Source organism: Myxocyprinus asiaticus, chromosome 1 (assembly GCF_019703515.2).
Source record: "Myxocyprinus asiaticus isolate MX2 ecotype Aquarium Trade chromosome 1, UBuf_Myxa_2, whole genome shotgun sequence".
NCBI lineage: Eukaryota > Metazoa > Chordata > Actinopteri > Cypriniformes > Catostomidae > Myxocyprinus > Myxocyprinus asiaticus.
In genome coordinates, this window is record NC_059344.1 from 52,827,924 (window position 1) to 52,849,509 (window position 21,586).

Sequence of the window (21,586 nt, forward strand, 5' to 3'; positions counted from 1 at the left end):
GCTGGCACACAGCTGGCCCCCTGGACTACCCAGATCATCCTAGTAGCAACCTACTGTCCCACCCAGACGTGGTTCTCGGATCTCATGCTTCTCGCGACAGCCCACCCCCCCCCCCCAGCGAATTTCCCTGAGGAAGGACCTTCTTTCTCAGGGACGGGGCGCCATCTGGCACCCACAACCAGACCTCTGGAATCTCCACATCAGGCCCCTGGATGGGACGCGGAAGACCTAAGTGGCCTACCACCCGCGGTGGTAGACATGATCACTCAGGCTAGGGCTCCCTCTACGAGGCGCCTGTATGCCTTGAAGTGGCATCTGTTCGCTAAGTGGTGTTCTTCCTGATGCGAAGACCCCCAGAGATGCGCAGTCGGATCAGTGCTTTCTTTCCTGCAGGAGAGCTGGAGAGGTGGCTGTCCCCCTCCACCCTGAAGGTGTATGTAGCCGCTATTTCGGCGCATCACGCTGCAGTAGATAGTAAGTATTTGGGGAAGCACGACTTGACCATCAGGTTCCTGAGAGGCGCTAGGAGGATGAATCCCTCCAGACCGCACCTTGTCCCCTCATGAGCCCTTGGAGTCAGCCCTTGGAGTCAGCTGAGCTTAAGGTACTCTCTTTGAAGACTGCTCTCCTGACTGTGCTCACTTCCATCAAAAGGGTAGGGGACCTGCAGGCGTTCGCTGTCAGCAAATCGTGCCTGGAGTTCGGTCCGGGTTACTCTCACGTGATCCTGAGACCCCGACCGGGCTATGTGACCAAGGTTCCCACGACTCCTTTTAGGGATAAGGTGGTGAACCTGCAAGCACTTCCCCAGAAGGAGGCAGACCCAGCCTTGGCATTGCTGTGTCTGGTGTGAGCTTTACGCATCTATTTGGATCGCACGCAGAGCCTTAGAAGCTCCGAGCAGCTCTTTGTTTGCTTTGGTGGACAGCGGAAAGGAAGCACTGTCTCCAAACAGAGGATCGCCCACTGGGTCATTGACGGCATCACGATGGCATATCAGGCTCAGGACATGCCACCCATTGCGGGGTTACGAGCCCACTACACCAGGAGTGTGGCGGCGTCCTGGGCCCTGGCCAGTGGTTGAGCTAGACTCGTCCTGTGTATTGGCAGGTACGAGCAGGTAAGTTCCGGGACAACTGGCCGGATGTACTGCTTGCGCATAGTGCCTTTCCCCTCCCTTGAGGTGAAGACGTCCACTCTTGACTCCCAGTCAAGTTCACAGACTGTGATCCCTGGATGACTTTCCTCCTTAGCCTTCTGGCAGCTGAGTTTGCAGAGAAACTCGCTGACCGGCCCAGTACATGCGCTGATGAGCCCCTGTACTGATGTAGGTGCTCCACATGTGCTGGTTCCACGAAGGCAACCCCATGTGATATCTTCCGCAAAAAAATTTTCCTGACGGCAAACTGCATCTTCCTTGGGCAGAGGCCCCTCTGCCCCCAGTCGCCATGCTCTGTAGAAACTCCTCCCCCTTCAGGTAGGACCTACCATGGGACCTCTCCACATGATATACTTCCGACAAGACTCGGTAAGACCATGTGACGTATTCCACTCAAAATACCCCCCCCCCCTTTTTGGGCAGGGTGTGGTCTCCGCAGTGTCTTTCCCTTGTAAGGGACACCCCCTGATGCAGACACTTATGGCTCCCAGTCAGTTAACAAATTCCACTCTTTTTGGGGAAAAGAGAGGGAAAAGAAGCCTCGGCTGGACTAGCCTGTCCCTATAGTTGGGCAGTCGACTTGTTCCTGATGGACCGTTCGATGCTCATAAGAGCGTTGGGGAATTTACGTGACGGCCTGGTGCACTGGCTACGAGGCACACAGCAGTCTGCCCATCACACACCGCCATTTCACGCAACACAGTTCAGCTAGTTGTGGCATTTTGTATAGGGACCCCTAGTGTCACTACATCGACACAACGTCGAGTGAGTGACAGATAGGGAACATCCTGGTTACTTTCGTAACCTCCGTTCCCTGATGGAGGGAACGAGACGTTGTGTCCCTCTTGCCACAACGTTGAACTACCCGCTGAAATGGCCGGGACCTGGTCTCGGATCCTCAGCACAAAACCTGAATGAGTGGTTGCATACCAGCTCCTTTTATACCCGTATCTCCGGGGAAGTGGCATGCAAATTTCACTCGCCAATTCTCATTGGCCTTTTTTCAAAAAAGCAGAGGTGTTTGGGGCTCCCAAGAGTGACCCCTAATGTCACTACATCGACACAACGTCTCGTTCCCTCCATCAGGTCCCTCCACGTTTTTCCTCCTAATGCATAATGCTGATATGCCAGTTCAGCAGTCACCACAACAGAGGACTGATGCCACTGAGGGTTCTACAGTTTCCATAGAGACCACATCCTACCATTCCTGCCCTGAGCGTCTGTTTGTTTACTGTAGTGTTTTTTGTGTTGGTGCCTGCACTACTGCACACTTCTGTGAGAGAATCCAGGTGTGTGCAAACAGGAATTGTCATATTGATATCATACTGCACCTGCCCAGTGTTTGGAAATTATTTAACACACTTGTCTGCATATCGTACAGGGGAGCAAAATTATTAGCAACCAGAAATTTCAATTTCTCACTTTCTGGTTGTGCCATGTAGGATTTCTTTTTAATAAAGCGTTACTCATATTACTAGTGGTAATTTCTGGATTTTTTTATTTTATTTTAAGTAAGCACATTTGTAAGCACTATGTTTAAAAAAACAAAAACAAAAAAAACTTATATACCCAAAGGAAAGTAATGAAATTTAGGAGGCAAATTTAAGAGGCAGAAAGAAAAGCATTTTATTACATTAAAATGTTCCATACAAACAATGCATACACACTAAGTCCTATTGCTTTCAGACACATTTTCTGCTAGTTTTTTTTTTTTTTTTTTTTTTTTCAGAATACTTAAACAACTTTGTAACAAAATGTAAGTACATAATTTATGAAAATATATCAATCTCTAAACAGGGATTTCAATCTTGACAATACAAATAATACAATAAACACATTCAATACCAGTATGTGAACTATGTTTTGCAAACATGTATGTTGTTAAAATTCATTCAAGTTACATAACATATAATGTACTGTTCAATTGCTCTCATACTGACACATTCAAATATACTCTAAAACTGGCATTCCAGTATAATAGGAGGGACTACTCATCTTTCAGCTAAAGTCACCTTTTCTGAAGGTAATTTGCCCAAATTGTTCGGTAATATTTTAAATATTTTCCATATTAAAATCACTTGAGAGAGTTGTTTTAAACTTAACCATTAAAAAAAAAAGCTTTAAATGCAACAAATGCTTTAACTACAACAAATAAATCAACTGAAAATAAACATCTGGAACACCTGCTATGACTTTCTCACCTTTTTCACCTCTCTTGAGTTTTCGTCCCTGTAATAGAGATGGACTTCCTCAATATCTTAGCAAAGATAATGCATGTTTTTTTTGTTTTTTTTATAGTTACACTAGAAAAACACAATAAAGCCAGAAAAAATGTGGGTTACAAACAACACCATTTAACATTCTGAAAACAAATAGGAATGAAACAAACCTAACAATAAAAAATTAAATAAATAAATAAACTTTGGCAAATATTGTATAATATCTATGGGTTTGAAACACTTGAAGGGAGAAGTTAAACACTCCTAAATACTGCTACAGGTTGTGGGTTGTAAATGGGCCTTTGTCTCAGTATTTCTAGAGGTAAACATACAATTTGACAGAATAGCCCTTGAGTTATGGAGAAAATAGTCTAAATGGGGCATGGCTGATCATTTTGTTGAAACTACTTTCTTCTGCAACATGCCAGAGAACACCCATAACTGAAGGCAAAAATATATAGTTAGCATTTGTGACACACCTATTCAAAGTCAACCTTGGTGAACAACCCGTTTAGAATACTGTAAAGTGCAACCACCCAACACTGTCTTGGCAACCATATTTGAGAATATACTGTATAGGCCATTCATAAATCAACCTTGTTTATGATAACATTAAGTCTATTCAGAAATATATTTAAGTTATCTATAACATGAAAATACAAAGTATCTTTTTTTCTAGCACACATTCAATCATTACCTCATAAAGAACATGAGCTAACAATTACACATACACGTTTGTATACGATAAGAAGACCCAACTATTTAAGGCGTAGCTACTCCTGGCGAGATGCTACACGTAAATCCTCAGTAGTGGTTTAGTCCTCTAATCAATACTCAATATTTGTTGCTTGGTACAGCTGTACCGTCCTTATTTTGGTACAATTAATTACACGTTCTTTAAAGTGAAGCATAAATAGTCATAATCTCTTGGATTCAGTGGAGTCAGAAGATGACCTTCTCAGTATCAGTATCAAGTTCGTATTCTTTCACTGAGGTTATAAAATAACACTTTAATTTACCGACTTCCTGCTATGGTCATCTATTTATATATATACAGTATATAAAACATTTTGCCTAAAACTTTTACAGAGTACTGTTTGTGTATATACTGTATATAGAATGGATTTAATACTGTCTCTCAAATGTTTGGCATTTAGAGCAAATGCCAAACAAAGAATTCCATGCCACTTCGGTCAGAGAAAGATTGGAACGCATCCTGAATTTACTGAGAAGCTCTTTATGACTCCAGACTATACTCTGCATACCTGAATAAAAAGAAGAAGAAGAAGAAAAAAAAATCTTTTTAATATAATAGTGAACTGTTAATTCCAAATTAACCAAATTATTCATTGTCTGCTGATCATGTTTACTGTAATAATGAATATTTGTATCAAGGTATTTTTGTTAAAAAATTCCCTGCAATTTTGTCTTCATCAGTTTCAGGCACTCACTTTGATTGCATTTAGCACAACATAACATTTTATGTAGTTGCACAGACTGCAGCAACCAAAGTACATATGTATATATGTTTCCTTTTAGGTACAGTACCAGAGGACATTAAGAAACATGAACATAAAAAAAAAAAAAAAAAAAATGGCAGCAACTCTTATATGGCTACAAATATATTACATTTCTCTATGCTCCTATATAAAGTGACATTTTGGCTTGATTGGACAAAAACTCATAGAAAATCTAAACTATATGGCCACATTGGCATACATACACATAATAAGGAAGAACATATTGTAAAGCCCATTGGATTGGCTTATTGCAATGAATAACATTTTATTTGAATGAACATGTTCCTTTAAATGATACTGAATTCAACTTACACATTTAAAAGGGACAGTTCACCAATAAATTAATTTTATGTCATCATTTTCTCACCCTCATGTGTTCCAAACCTGTATGACTTTCTGCTGTGGAACACAAATGGAGATGTTAAGCAGAATATTAGTCACATTCAAAATTCACTTTCATTGTATGGAAAATAAAAGATGAAAGTGAAAGGTGACTGAGACCAAAATACTACCAAACATCTCCTTTTGTGTTCCATGAAAGAAAGTTATACGATTTGTTTAATTTTTAAGTGAACTATCCCTTTAAGAGTAAGTTAATGATAAGAAAAAACAAGGTGATTGATTGCAGCTTAAGTGCAGCTTAAGAGCAATTGGCCAGTTGCTGTGTGTTACCCAGAGGACTGATCTGTGCAGCTGAATCAAAGTTGCTGTAAACAATATTTACCTGTACACAAACCTCACCTTGCTCCGCCATGCCCTTATTGTCCTAAAGAGGGCACTCTCATTGCAGCAGTTCAGTTTTTTTTGTGGGTGTTGTGGTTTCTGGCTCCCCACTGTCAGAAACATTGATAGGACTGTCTCGAGAGAAGACCTCAGTGGATTCTCTCCACACACAGTCAGCAATGGTCTTGAAGGCATTGGTGCTACACTTGGGTCGTACTTTCTGAGAGGCATTGTTAACGATTTGGCGGCTGTTTGAGGTGGCAATCTTGATTTTCAGAGCTGCATCCACACGGTCTACTACTGTGTAGGTGCCAATGCTGCCATCCTCAAAACCCACAATGATGTTAAGTGCTCGCTGTGATAGGCACAGATAGGTTGGCGTTTTGTAGAGAGAACAGGTGCCTATGCTTTTACCATCTGCCAGTCTCATGACAATGAGACTTGAAACCACACCTGCATCATCATCCTCATCACAATTTCGGAAACAGATGTAGACTAAGTAGCGTCCATCCCGTGAGAGATTTTGCCGCCATATGATGCCAGCAGCATGGACCAGTCGCAGTTTACCACTGTGGAGGTCTAGGATATTGATGTTCTCGTCACCTTTCGACACAATCCCCAATTTCCCATTTGGTGATATTTGGAAATCTTCCAGGTTCTTCAAAAAGTTGCTGGGCAGCTGCACTCGCCTACACACAGACTCATCAGCGACACTCCAGATGAAAACTGTCTCTGTGGAAGTGATGAAGACCACATAATCTGGACTGTCAGGGATTAATTTAAAGTTAATGATTGTGATCCCATCATCACAGATGAACTTTTTAGATACGCTTCCCGACCACAAGCTAACGGCCAACAACTTGTTTTTGTTGGTGCCAACAAGGAACGTGTTTGCTGTGGTTATGAGAGCATGCTGGAGGGTAACCAGAATGTTGCACACCTTGTGACCCGTAGCAAGCCTCCAAACGCGAGAGGCATTCTGTTCACAAAGGGACACTACAAATTGGTCATTGTGCGTGATGAGAAGCTGTGAAATCCTCTGGCCATTGATGCGTAATATATTCTCACCTGTGGTTGTATGCCAGATGTACTGACTGTTTTTATCGTCAGATGTCACCATGAGGTCACCCGATGTTGTCAGAACACAGTTCTCCACAAGGCCTTCATGCTTGAAAACCATCTCAATGAAACCTGTGCTGTAGTTCCATTTGTGAATGACCTCTGATCCATCCATGGTGTACACAAAGTCCTCCCTGCCAGACAGCTGCAGGCTTTGGATTGGTTTCCCTGTTTTATCAATGTTCGACATAGCTGTTATTATGTCAATGTCCCACACAGAAAGCACGCCACTGCTGGCCACTGATAGCAGCAAGTTATGGTGTGTTGATTTGATCAGCTTCACAATTGCCCCAGATATCTCTATCAAGCTGGCCATGCACTGTCCACTGTCCCTCCTCCACACAAATATGGATGAAGTGTTCTCCATTGAGGCTATGATACTTTGACTATTCTTCGAGAGAACGGCTGCCACAAACTTCTCACTACGCTTGGCCTTGAACTTCTCTGCCATCTTCCAAATCTTGGTGTCCAGCACCTCAATGCTCCTCGCTTTGCAAATGAGGATGGATCGCTGATCCTCTGAGAGCTCTATGCTCACCACCTCGCTCTCATCTCCCCGGCAGTCATAATCCTCCATTAGCTTCGGGTTTGTGATGTCTTTGGTGTTCCACACAGAGAGACTGCCCTCATTATCAATCATCACCATTTGATGGATCATGTCTAGAATCAGAATGGACTTAACAAAGCCACCAGAGAATTCCGAAGTCATTGTAGCAAGCTTGTCCCCACTACCAAGATGGAATATGGTGGTAGTGTTGAGATATTGTCCACAGAAAGCATACATTCCATCTGGGGAGCACTGAACACAGGTTACTTCGTACCAGCAATGGAACTGATGCAACGGCCAGCTGCAGAGTAAATCGATTACATTGACGTCTTTGCTTGCCTCCAGCCAAGCCAAGGCATGGTGGCTGGACAAGGTGAATCCATTGATGAACGCTACTCCGCCAGTGATGCCACAGTGCTTGGATCCTTTCACGTCCACCTCAGACAATAAGCAGGACTTGTGGTTGTCATAAATGAGCAGTGTGTTTTTTGTAGTGGCAACAACTAGATACTTCTCATCTGTGGTTAGGCGGATACCAAGAACAACCGACCTTGCTGTGTCTATTTGCCTCAGCAGCAGTCTACTCTCAACATCCCATGTGCTGACGGAACCGTCTTCAAGTGCAACAATGACTATGTTTGGTGCTAAGGTTGGTAGAATCTCCACTATTTGCATGTAGCTCAAACAGAGTGGTAATCTCTCAGGACTATATGTGACATCCATGGAAGAGTGCAGTGGCACGATGGAGCAGTATTTAGGACCATCCTTGTCACACTCGAGAAGAAGGTGTCTGAGCTTGGGAAGTGATGTGACTACAGGAAGGAGTCTTTGTTGTAGCTCAGCAGACAGTGATGCCGGATTCTTGGTCACTTTGAGCTTTATACTGCGAAGCATAGTGGCAAGAAACTTCAGCTCCTTTTCTTGTGTGCAACTGTAAGCTAGGTCAATGTCCGACAATGCCTTGTCAAACTGCCCTATCTTAATCATTGTGTAGAGCCAACTGAAATTCATGATGACACCATACATGAGATCATCTGTGCGGCCACTCCTTGTCAAGTGGTATGTTAGCTCTGTCATTTTTCTGTGGTTGACAAAAAAGATGTCTGGTTCTAGCAAGTTACACTGGAACACCCAGGGTTGTTCGGGTGTCTGCCTGTCATACGAGTGCTTGTCAGCAGAAGTTTTGTCATGACCATGAAGGCTCTGCTGGTGGTGAGAGTTTTGATGTTGGGAGATATTCAGTGAGGCAAAATGATTATTGTCGCAGTGGAATATCTTTTTTCTACCACCTGCCCACGCACCGAGAAAGTATTCTGCCAAAAGGCTATGCATTTGATGCACGTCTTCTTCATTACTGAGGTATAGCTTTTGTGCTATGAGATGCAGATGGCGATTCGCCCAGACCATTAGTGTGACATTATGGACTTGACGCTCCACCAGGTAACCTTCAAGCTCCTCTTTTAGTCGGGCTATGAAATCGTAAGAAATACGCAGTGGATTTTTAAGATTAGAGCTCACCATGATGTCCCCAAGGACACTGTTGTCCAAAGACAAGATGTCCTCTAGCTCAAGCTCCGTCAGCCCTGCCCGTGCCATTGTGATGTAGCCAAGAGCCCGAAAGATGAAGCGTGAGCCGAGCTTGTTTTCGATAGAGTAGAAAAGCTGCTCAATGCTTTCGTGGACTGTAGAACACAATGATTTGTCATCCACGTCCTTATGTGACCGCCAGTGAACTACCTCTCGGTAAATGAGGTTGACAAACATAGGCAGTGTGCACTTTGCCATTGCCTCATTCACATATATTTGTTGACCAGAGGTCACCTTCCTTTTGACGCTCAGTAGCTGCTGTTTAAGAGTCTGACTGCAAGCTTTGCGATCTCTTTGCAATAGTTCAACATAACTGTCCTCATCATGTATCAGGCAACGTAGTTTTTGCAGTATCCCATGCTTGTTGGGCAGGGTGGACACTACAATGCGGACTGTGCGTGGCAGGTGGACAGGCAGCCACCACAGCTTTCGTGCCTCATCGACACCTGACAACTGCTCCAAGGCATCCAGAATGATGACTAGAGGTCGGTGGAATGATGACTCCCCTAGCAAATTGACCAGCAGTTCCCTCATCTCCTGAATCTTGTTTGGCAAGAAATGGATCAGGCACCGGTAGTTGATGGCTATCTGTTCACAGATACTCTGTAGCAGGGTGCGGAGGTCAGTGGAGAAGTCAGTGGAGCCAATGAATCTGACAATGACCACTGGGTCTGTTTCTGGTCCCATCTCTTTCTGTAGCCATGAATAGGCCTAAACAAAAGAAAATGAAACAGCAGTTCAGAAATACACCAAACACACACACACACACACACACACACACACACACACACACACACACACACATATAGTATATATACAGTATACTGTATATGGTGATATATTACAATAAGGCTATATTCATTAACATTAGTTAACTACACTAGTTAACATGAAACAACAATGAACAATACTTTTACAGCACTTTATAATCTTTAAAATTTCTTATTCAATTTTAATCTTATTAATGTAGTTAATTTCAACATACTGTATACTAATGTTTTTAAAGAAAAGTTGGATATGTTGACATACTGTAAGTTAATGTATTATCGTTATTGTCATAACTAATATGAACTAACAATTGTAATTTCATAAATTAACATTAAACGAGATTAATAAATGCTGTAAAAAAGTCAAGTTAATTGTTTGTCCACGATACCTATTGCATTTTCTAATGTTAATGAATAGAACCTTATTGTAAAGTGTTACCATACAATGTACAGTATTTTTTTCCAGCATGTTAAATTATATGGAGAACATTTATTGAATATGCAGACTAAATTCACAATTAGGTGTGCTGAAGTAATAATACTGTAATCTGATTTAAGTAGCTTGTAGACATATGCAATAGGCTATATGCAACTACTTTATACATCATTATCTGTGCTTAACAGGACCTTGTGTCCTGTTGCTATAAAAACACACTTGGGTGAAAATTCAAGAACTGCTGTGACCTACAGCAATGTGTTCATAAGCGTGACTCTAGCAAACAAAACTCGAGTGACTACACTCCATCCATTATTTAATAGATCCAATGTACACTAAACTTGACGGCATGAGGAAGACAAACCAAAAGGAATGACAGAGTATACACAGCAAATAATCAAATGCACTCAACAGCAATAAAGTCAGCTCTGGATTACTTTTCCTGAGTGCAACAAGGATTTTCTAAATCAGTTTGAATATTTCCCTCCCTGTTTGCATATTAATATTTATATGAATGTGGTTCAAGAGTGCCTCCAGCTGTGATTCAAAGAAACACATTTTATCTCTCTGTCTGGAGAGGCTGGCCATTAATGATAAGATCCTTTGCCATTTCCTAGTGGACTACTACTGCATCTACTGCATGTGATTGGCCAAGGAGTATGTGTGTGTGTGTCCAGATTGCTTCTGTGTGTTTGATGTACACTTGAATGCATCACTGTGCTCATACTTGCTGCATAATTTTTTTTATTTTTATTTTTATTTTTTATTTTGTTGTACTGTTCAAACCCTACTACACTGACATGGGAAGCCTGAGACATTTGGAGTAAGTAATAGGCATGATAGAGATACACTCTGAACTTGATTACCAAAGGAGGTGTGTGGCTGTTTACATTGTGTGTATAGAGAAATTGAGTTCCATATAGATAAATATTTTAGAGTGTCATTGTAGTGTGGATGTTAGATAGAAGGACAGTGAGAGAGACAGTGCAAGAGTAAGGATGAGAGAGTTAGTCAAGGTCCCCAGGCTCATCATCTGTGAACTAACATTAGTGGCTGAGGTCTGTGGCAGGTTGCCATGGGTGACAGGAAATGTCAACACCAACCTTCTTGCTTTGTTCCTTGCCCACAAACATATCAACACTGACGATTCTGACTATCAACACGTGACACACACACCCCTACCTCCGCATTATATTGGATGAAGGTGACAGATGAGAATATATTTTGCAATGAAGTAAATATGGTAAAATACAAACTTTGAACTAAGTAAGTGATATCTGCAATCCTTTTCTAAGTTTGTACTTGCAAAGCAATCAGTATTTGGACTATTTGGTGTGTGTACTTGTTGATACAGTGGGGTTCAAAAGTCATGATGTGAAAATGATTCTATTTTGCATTTTTATAATTTAATACATTTTTATTTTTTATTTTTTGATTTATAAATTATATAGTAACACTAAAATAAGGTTGTATTCATTAACATTACTTAATTACATTAGTTAACATGAACTAGTGTTATGAACTCTATTCATGAACTAATATGAATAGACCAGTGGCGAATTCTCAGGGCCAGCAAATCCTTCTCTACTGGCCTAACATGCCAAATAAATAAATAATTATTTTTCATCCTTTCATTCTCAATCACCTTTTTGTCTGTGTTTTAACCGCTTTCCACTCTTAATTAATCTACAGACAAATAGAGAAAAATCCAGTCAGAATTTATTCCTTGATGCTTACAAGCAAAGCGTGACAACTGTTTCACAAATCGCATGCCCGAAGCAGCACGAGTCTGAGCTCCTCCTCGTCAGGCCTTCAGAATTTCCACAGAATTCCTCAACAGTGCAAATGAATGAGCAACTACAGTAAGATTGTCAGATTCATCAGCCAATCAGATTGATTTATTTGTTCTTGGTGGGTGTGATCTTTAGGATATGTCCTGGTCGAGACCTTCTAGCTGGCCTTGAGTGAAGCAATCACACTTTAAGTGATGTACGTAATTCAAGAGCGAAAAGTGAAAGATCAAGCTGTCTGAGGAGTCGGCTGTCATCACTGCTGTTACTGCCGTTGAGAAAGAGATCCTTATGGATTTAAAAACACAAAATGTTCTGCATGATCGTGCGTTTGATTAATTATACTGGAAAGGAGGACTGATTTTCACTTCAAGTAAATTGGTAAGTGCTTTTTACATTGTTATAGCAACATCAGGAGTTTTCTAAGTGTAAATTAGGCTGCTTGTGAATTCAGTGTCGGATCAAGTTTTGAAAAGTAGTGCTGCATTCCATTCAACTTGGAAAGTCAGATTTTACAACTTCCTACTAGGAAAAGTGCATCTTTAAGACAGAATTACAACTTGTAGGCTCGTGCAGAAATTCTCAACTCGCCGAGATGCAGGGGCATGATGTCACACAAACATGTCCACACTCAGGGAGATATACAAAGTAAGTGATAAACACTCACTTTATTAAGTAATATCGATAAATGAGTTTGTTTCCACATTACATGATATTAAAGCTTGTTTAACAAACGCCTGCAGAAACAGGTGTATAAAACATGGTAAATTATAATCTCATTTGATAATCGTACACCTGACGCACAAATGCTAGTGCTGCAGCATTGTTTATCAGCTGGGTTGCTAGGAGACATCTCTAATGAGAGTCAAACCCCTGCTAAGATAACGGGAGCATTGCGGTTTCATTTCCTTAAATGTCATCTTCCGAATATCGGGGAATGGAATGCATTTATGGTCGAAGATATCAAGTAGGAATATCCTACATCCAACTTGAATGGAACGCAGCATAATCTTGTACCCTGACGAAACGAAATTTGTTGCAAGCAACATTTAAATTGCTAATATTATTAGATAGATTTTTCCAGGTATAATAGACCTCCTTGGTAGATTCATATGAAAAATTATGATTTTTGAATGTCTGTTCGGGAGACGTTCATTTCACGAAACAGTCATGCTGCATTTAAAATTAGGCTTGCTTGAACATTAAGTGTTGTTTCAAGTTTTGGCTTTCGTGCGTGGACGTGTTTTTAAAATGTCAATTGGTATCATTAGTTAGCTGCGACATAATGTATGATGCCCAAAGGCATAGTGTGTCTTATTCATTGTGAAACTGTGTTTTCTTAATGGCATGAATCACACTAAAGACCTAGACGTAAAATGCACAGCCCGCCACTGGAATAGACAATACTTTTATACTTCTTAATCTTGATTAGTGTTAACTTCAACATATTCTAATATTTTTTTTTTTAATTAAAAGTTATATATGTTAACATTTGTTAATACAATATGAACTAACATTTTTTATAATTTAACATTATCCAAGGTTAATAAATGCTTTAACATTGTTCATTATTAGTTCCCGCCACCTAAAGCATTTACTAATGTAAACAAATAGCACCTTATTGCAAATGGCAACCAATTTATTTTAAATTTTTGATCAGCATAACAATTTGAGTTAAAGTTGAACGTGCAAAACCTGATGATCCATGTTATCCCAGCATGTTTTGAGAATGTTCCAAAGAACATGTTGTGGGCTTAAGTTGAAGCAAGGAAATATGACCTTTCGTACAAAGGAGTAAACATGGTCAGTGTCACAGATTTGCTTATTTAATTAGTGACCTGGAAATGTCAGAATGTTTCTTTGTTTAACATTTTCAAAATCCTATGCAAAATCTGTTTATTAGCAGGAATGAAATTAGATTTTGAATCCCAGATTTCCAATGTGGACTCAGACCTTTGAAACCTACTATATATAGGAATGCACAAACATTGTATTGTTGTGGACATATTCATGTAACAGTAGCCCAAAATACCTTAATTTTAATATGAAACTCATTGCATGACATCAGATATTACATCAGAAGAAGCAAAGAACAGCTTTAGGCAAAACTCAGGCATCCCACATTAATCTAACATGTGCCGACATCCAGATGGCCTTAAAAAACAGGTCAGTATGCTCACACTTGCTTTTCCTCTCTCTCTCTTTCTCTCTCTCTCTCTCACACACACACACACACACACACACACACACACACACACACACATACACACACACTCACACACACACAGTAATGCAAACATGCTTTTCACCTGTTTTGCAACCTCAGCAAGTAACAAGGTCTTTCCAGTACAGGGTCCTCCATACACCACAAGGGGAGTTATCCATCCACCTTTAGAGGGGTACAGGTATTCCTGGATGAGGTCCAAGGCTTCACTCTTATACACATAAAAGGATGAAAAGGTCTTGCACAGCGACAGATGCTGTATAATCTCATCGTAAAGAGGGTCTGTCTCTGTGTCAAAGTTCTGTTGGACAGTAGCCTGAATGATATCCACCATGTCTTCATAAAACTGTTTACACAGGCCCTCGACATAGTGGCTCTCGACTTCCTGTGAGTAGCCAAGTTTCATGTCACAGTGAGTGACCGACGAGTAGACCCGAAGATTGGATGCTGCCACTATCATTGGAATGAACTCATCTCGAACTTTCAGTAGACGTTCATAGGCTTCCTGGTTTCTCATCATGCGGTCAGCGCTCACCACAATGTCCATGTAACGTGCCATTTCGGGGAGCTTAGCAAAACGGTCAAAGTTGGAGATCTTCCGAATGTAACATACGCATTTCTTCAGGAAAGCTGGTGTTTGCTTGCCCAATGCAAAATCCAGTTCATCCTCTAATGCTGAAAGACAGGCGATAAGATAGAGAGCATAATAATCACTCACTTTTGCATGACTGTATGTTTCTTTTCATTCATGGTTTTTATCTCGGGCACTTTTTAATACTAAAACACTTCAGTGGCACTTTTGGAAAACGTTCTTAAATTAATGTCATAAGATGAATGCTTCCTACGCATTTGGTAGTCTTTAGCAAATGATTAGATCATCTCTCTGAGCTGCCTTAAAGAAGAAAAAAGTGATATGATCTCTTAATCCAGCACTGCCTGTTTTTATCAAAGGCAGTGTTCCAGTGATAGCCTACCAACCTCTTTAGCTTAGTATCATGTACTTGCAGCTTGCTTTGTAAAAGAGTAAACGACAGCAAAAACTCCACGCAGGAAGCAGTTTCTCAATTGCATCTCATTTGTACATTCATGGCTTTAGTAATCAAAACTGAAATCACATTAAAAAAGTGTATAATACTATTACAAATTAATACTCAAGCACCATGTATGGAATTATGATTATTTCCAGGGCTCGAGTTGAGGGGGGATGCAAGGGGATGCCATCCCCCTTGTTGCAAGTGTAATGGTAGCCAGCTGGTAGGTAGCTGTGCAGTGTGTAAACCTCACTCCCCTGGCCTGGTAGGCTGTAACCTTTAACCTCCTTGTTAGCGCGCCCGCCTCCCACACCGGAGACACCGGTTCGATTCCCGTTTTATGATTCATCATAAAATACAATTACAGAGGGTAACAGGTCCATATTATGGACATGTGTCCTAAGGGTCAGTGAAGTGACGCTCATTTTTTGTCCTGATCTATTAAATTAAAAATACATAAAAAATGCAATTCACACGAACCATTTACTTGAATACACCTCTTCTATGATGAGCATATTTTAATTTCTGAGTTTAAAGTCATATTGATATTTTTTCTGGGGCATAAAGTAAAAAATGTCAAGTGGTGTCCAGAGACAGTTAAAAAAAAAAAAAAAGTCAAAGTCTCATTAAAATCTAAAATTCCTGAAAAAAGAAATGTTGGCATGACTAGTGCAGAATAATATTTTATTGTTATTTATTAAAAAAATAAAACAGTGAAACAATTGTTTTAAAATATGATTCATATTTTAAAATGCTTTTGTCCACCAAATCAAAATCTTTGGGTGTAACCAACATGTAGGAAGCCATTTTGTTGTTTATGTTGACCATAAAAACTATAAAACACAGTAAAATAGTGTTTTGCCAGTATTTAGTTTGCTGAGATAAACATTGGTACTGAGACTATTTAGTATAGATGGGCCACTTCTATTAAAATGAATGGGAGAAATTGGAATGCCCAGCAGTCAACGGATGTAGAAAGGAAGATGCTTAAAAAACATCTGATATTTATTTGGACATGTTTTTGAAAAGGCACATTTTGTTCATGTGGTGTAACCCTGAGAAAAATTCTTGATATTTCTGACTCAGAAATTCATGATATTTATAAAAATAAAAACAATTCCTTGAAAAATTTGTTTGAAAACTTTTTGTAAATGAATGAATAAGTTGTCTATACTCTCATGTATTTAAGGTGCAAAGAAAGTATTATAATACTTTTTACTTAATGGTTACATCACATGACAATTTGAAAGTTAGATTTTTTTTTTTTTTTTCTTAAAAAATGTGTGAAACTAAATTGGACAAAGATTTCATTTCTGAGAATATGAAATGTGTTTTAAACTAGATTTTTTAAAAGGTTTCTCATTTTAATTTTGGGTGTAATTTGACCCATAGGTAATAGACCCCCCCCCCCCCCCAAAAAAAAAAAAAACAAAAGAAAAAAAACAACTGACTACACCATCCTCCCTAAAAAAAAAAAAAAAATGTCAAATTGACCACTGATTATTTAAATGCCTTTCTCATTAAACAGAAGTAATTAAACAGTGGGATAATTTGTCAGTTTACATAAAGAGTTAAGCAGCAGGCCTGAATCAAATTTGAGTGCTTGCAAGGCAGGACTGTATTGATTTTCCTAAAAAAAATAAAAATAAAAATAAAAATTTAAGAAAAAAAATAAAGGTATTCCTTAAAGGGGCTTGTCTAAACCCCTAACCCCTAAGTGTTAAACTTCTGCAATTAATTCAGCCTGAACTTAACAATCAGACTCCATTCAAACATTGTTTTGTAGATAATTTCAGCCTTGAATGGACAGTTTGCCCAAAAATGAAAATTCTCTCATTTACTCACACTCATGCCATCCGAGATGTGTATGACTTTCTTTCTTCTGCTAAACACAAAGATTTTTAGAAGAATATTTCAGCTCTGTATGTTCTCACAGTGCAAGTAATTGGTTACCAAAATTTTGAAGCTCCAAAAAGCACATAAAGGCAGCATAAATGTAATCCATATCCAGTGGTAGTCCAGTGATTAAATCTATATCTCCAGAAGCAATATGATAGACGTGGGTGAGAAACAGGTAAATATTTAAGTCCTTTTTTTTTTTTTTACTATAAATTCTCCTCCTTGCCCAGTAGGTGGCGATATGCACTACGGATGTGCACGAGTAATAAAGTAATAGAGTACTTGTTCTGCACCGGCTACTCAAGTATTAAAAACTACTTGAATATCACAAATGAATTTTTCTTTCTGCATTTCCCTGCCGTGAGCAACGCTGAATTACACTATTTTCCCTCTGAATCCAAATGTATCTGTCTGCATCCTGCAAAAGTATAAGGAACACCCACTTCACGACACTAAACAATCCTTTGGAGTAAACTATGTGTGGAGTTTACTATGATAAAATTGCTATTTTATAAGTGATGTCACGGATGATTTTACGACCAGAAGTTGCCAGTTTACGGCTCTCTCCGTTCATTTGTATAGCATGTTACGTCCCGAGGGACGAATAACTATTATATCATTGTGATGGTGATATTTAAATGTGGTTTGTGTGTGTTGTATATCCCTGTGCTTTCCTTGTCACTTTCGCTGTCCATTAAGCAGGATAATGAGACCCACCTGCTGATCATTACTCATGATTGGCTCAGCCAAGGAATGGAGAGTACAAGAGGCCCACAACCCTCTTCACCTTGGAAAGAGATGCACAGAGAATATTTTCTCCCGCAAGAGTTGTTCTAGCTCTTGGTCCCAGTGTTACATTTGTTGTTGTGCTAAAGTGAGTAGTATAACAATCCTGTCATTTGCAGTTGTGTACTGCTTATACTCCTGTTGAAATACTTGACAGCTGAATGTGCAATTTCTACACTAGTGTTATTACCCCAGCTTTACTTTGTGTAACCCATTTTAAATTGTTCATTGTGGGATTTCTTTAGTAGGGAGGTGGTTGCCATTTACTTTTGAAAGATTCTGTTTTCTCCTGTTTATTTATAGAGAGGGAGTTAGGAAACTGATTTGTGTTTTCTTTTCTTTTTGCGATAGGAAAGTTATTTTCTAAACCCTCTAGGAAGAATGTCTTTTGTTTGTTATTTTGGCCGGTTCCACTCCTGAAGTCTATGTCTGTTTATCCCACTGTTTTATTTAATACGTTTTTATATTTTTGCCATCACATGTTTTATATAATTTGTAGTTGCTCTGGGACCTGGAGACAGGACCACTCTTGCACTCTCTCCAAAATATTTGTTCCCCACCTTCCCATACCCCTAGACCAAAGGAAGGTGTGCTGTAACAATTGGGGCTCGTCTGTCCAAAAACCGTCGTAAAATGGTATTTGACCATTACAGCCGTTATATGCTCTCCAATTATAGAACTGTGAAGGTTGCTAGGTGATGATGACCAACTGCAGCATGTGCCAGCCAGACTTCACTTTCATCTACTATGATGGACTTCACAGAGGATGAATTGATAAACTCAAAGACATGGGATTCTTCATGAGCCACTTCCTGAAGCATGGGCTCAGGATGGAGTTCACCAGAATTACCTGCTATAAGCTTCCAGCAGGACTGTGATGCTCCTCACTGAATGATACCTATATCATCTTGATCAAAGGAGGGACAACACTCTTAAAAAAAAAAAAACAACTACATAGAAAATTAACTGTTAATGTTAGTTAATAAAAATACAATTGTTCATAGTGCATTACCTAATGTTAACAAATCATTATTTTTAACATGTATTTAAATTTACGAGTAATTGAGTACTCTTTGTGGTTAGAGTACTCGACTACAAAATTACTAAAAAATGCTCATCTTTAAGATGCATGAAGAATATGAATTGGCAAAAACAAAAGAAGAATGTGAAATGTAAAGTGAAAGTGGAGATTGATAGGAAAAAAAGGACTTAAATATTGATCTGTTGAAAAAAACATAACATTCAAACAGTTGTCATACATGACTTGAGGCTTCTAAATGCAAGTGCAGCGCAAGAGTTTGGGTAAGATGGGGTAAGACGCCCCCCAATGTTTATCTACTTTTAAATTGTAACATACTGTATATAGATACATTTTTAGCATGTACAGGCAGGGCTGGGAAGTAACGAAATACATGTAACAGGATTACATATTTAAAATACAAAATATAAGTAACTGTATTCCACTACAGTTTCAATTTAAATCATTGGTAATTAGAATACAGTTACATTCAAAAATTATTATGATTACTGAAGAGATTACTTTGCATTTTGTTGTCATTTGTTTCATTTAATATTTAGTCCTTTCAGATGCTGAGGGAGGCCTCGTTCAGGGCGTACCAGAGCGGACAGTAGGGAGGATTCTTGGGAGGCGAACAGGTGCACCTGTGCCTGTCGAATCGACTCCAAATCAGCTGGACCACCTGAAGGTGGAGTCTCCACTCTCCCCTGAGGGTAACCTGTTGTGATGGTGCATCTGCCGTAGTGTTGAGGTTGCCCGGGATGTGAGTGGTTTGCAGCGACTTGAGGTGCTGCTGACTCCAGAGGAGGAGACAGCGGGCGAGTTGTGACATACAACGAGAGCGCAAACCACCTTGGCGGTTGACATATGCTACCGTTGTCGTGTTGTCTGTCTGAACTAACACGTGCTTGCCCTGGATCAATGGCCGAAACCTCCGCAGGGCGAGCAGAATTGCCAACAACTCGAGGCAGTTGATGTGCCAATGCAGTCGCAGACCCGTCCAGAGGCCAGCGGCTGCGTGCCCATTGCAAACAGCGCTCCAGCCCATTTTGGAGGCGTCTGTCGTGACCACGACATGCCTGGGGACCAGTTCTAGAGGAACACCTGCCCGTAGGAATGAGAGGTCAGTCCAAGGGCTGAAAAGATGGTGACAGACCAACGTGATGGCCACGCGGTGTGTCCCGTGGCGCCATGGTTGTCTCGGGACTCGAGTCTGGAGCCAGTGCTGAAGTGGCCTTATATGCATCAATCCGAGCGGGGTGGCCACCGCCGAGGATGCCATATGCCCCAGGAGCCTCTGAAGAAGTTTCAGTGGAACCGCTGTCCCCTGTTTGAACGCCTTCAAACAGGCCAGCACCGACTGGGCGCGTTCGTTCGTAAGGCGCACCGTCAAGGAGACTGAGTCCAACTCCAAACCGAGAAAAGAGATGCTCTGAACCGGGAGGAGCTTGCTCTTTTCCTAGTTGACCCGAAGCCCTAATTGGCTGAGGTGCAAGAGCACCAAGTCCCTGTGTGCACACAACATGTCCCGAGAGTGAGCTAGGATTAGCCAGTCGTTGAGATAGTTGAGAATGCGAATGCCCACCTCCCTTAACGGGGCAAGGGCAGCCTCGGCGACCTTCATAAAGATGCGAGGAGACAGGGACAGGCTGAAAGGGAGGACTTTGTACTGATACGCCTGGCCCTCGAACGCGAACCGCAGGAAGGGTCTGTGTCGAGGAAGGATCGAGGCGTGGAAGTACGCATCCTTCATGTCTACCGCCGCGAACCAATCTTGATGCCAGACGCTCGCCAGAATGCGTTTTCGCATCAGCATCTTGAACGGGAGTCTGTGTAAAGCCTAGTTCAGAACTCACAGGTCCAAGATTGGCCTCAACCCACCGCCTTTTTTCGGTACGATGAAGTAGGGGCTGAAAAAACCCCTTCTTCATCTCGGCTGGAGGGACAGGTTTTATCGCGCCCTTCCGTAGGAGGGTAGCGATCTCCGCGCAAGGTAGCAGCATTTTCGTCTTTCACCAAGGTGAAGTGGACACTGCTGAACCTGGGCAGATGCCCGGCAAAGTGAATCGCACAGCTGAGTCAGACGGTCCGGACCAGCCCTCGTGACGGATTGGAAAGCGCAAGCCATGCGTCCAAGTTCCGCGCAAGGGGGACCAAAGGAACAACATCATCGGATGTACTGGCAGGTGGGGCCTCGCGGCGGGGTGGAGCTCGAGGTGCCACACCACGTCGTGGCCGTGCTGAGTCTAAGGACATCGAAGCACTTACCTGGCTCCTTGTGACCACAGCTGGGAGCTCAGGGGCGGGAGATAGCCGCTGGAGCACCAAACCTGCCAAATGGAGTGGTGGACGGTGGTCGTGATGACGGCCGTACACACCGGATACGTGACCCAGGGAACAAGGAAATTGCTCTTGCTGAGCTCTTGAGTACTGCAGCCACTTGGGCATGCAGCGCAAAATGCAAAAGGTTACAAAAAGATGAAGATCTGCTTACCAGCTCCAGAGCAGCGGGTTTCATTGTCCCTGGGTCACCCGTCTCAAGGGCGCTTTGAAGCCTTTCACGGGTTCTGGGCGGCCGTGAGATGGGTGGCGTCTGCTTCCTGCGGTGGGATCCACGCCGGGGCCAGGCCTAAGGGCCAGGCTGCTGCGGAGCCGGTGCAGTCACTGCAGGGGACGCCCTTGGTGATGAGTAGACGGGGTGCGGGATCTTGAGCCACGCCGGAGCAGGATATGCCGGCTAGCATCCATCTACTGCTCTACC

At 41.4% G+C, this 21,586-nt stretch overlaps 1 protein-coding gene across 2 annotated transcripts in view; it reads right to left on the bottom strand.

Annotated features, from left to right (window-relative positions):
- Positions 1-2,689: 2,689 nt before the first annotated feature.
- Positions 2,690-21,586, bottom strand: part of LOC127441028 (NACHT and WD repeat domain-containing protein 2-like) — an 87,516-nt gene continuing 68,619 nt past the window's right edge. Inside the window, exons 7-9 of one of the 2 annotated variants that reach the window (XM_051698161.1) lie at positions 14,177-14,766; positions 5,640-9,585; positions 2,690-4,643 (exon numbers count right to left, since the gene is read on the bottom strand). In XM_051698161.1, coding sequence (XP_051554121.1) covers positions 5,680-9,585; positions 14,177-14,766 — 4,496 coding nt within the window. In that variant the 3' untranslated portion in view covers positions 2,690-4,643; positions 5,640-5,679. Of the gene's footprint in view, positions 9,586-14,176; positions 14,767-21,586 lie in introns of both variants that reach the window. The other variant, XM_051698150.1, reaches the window with a different exon arrangement.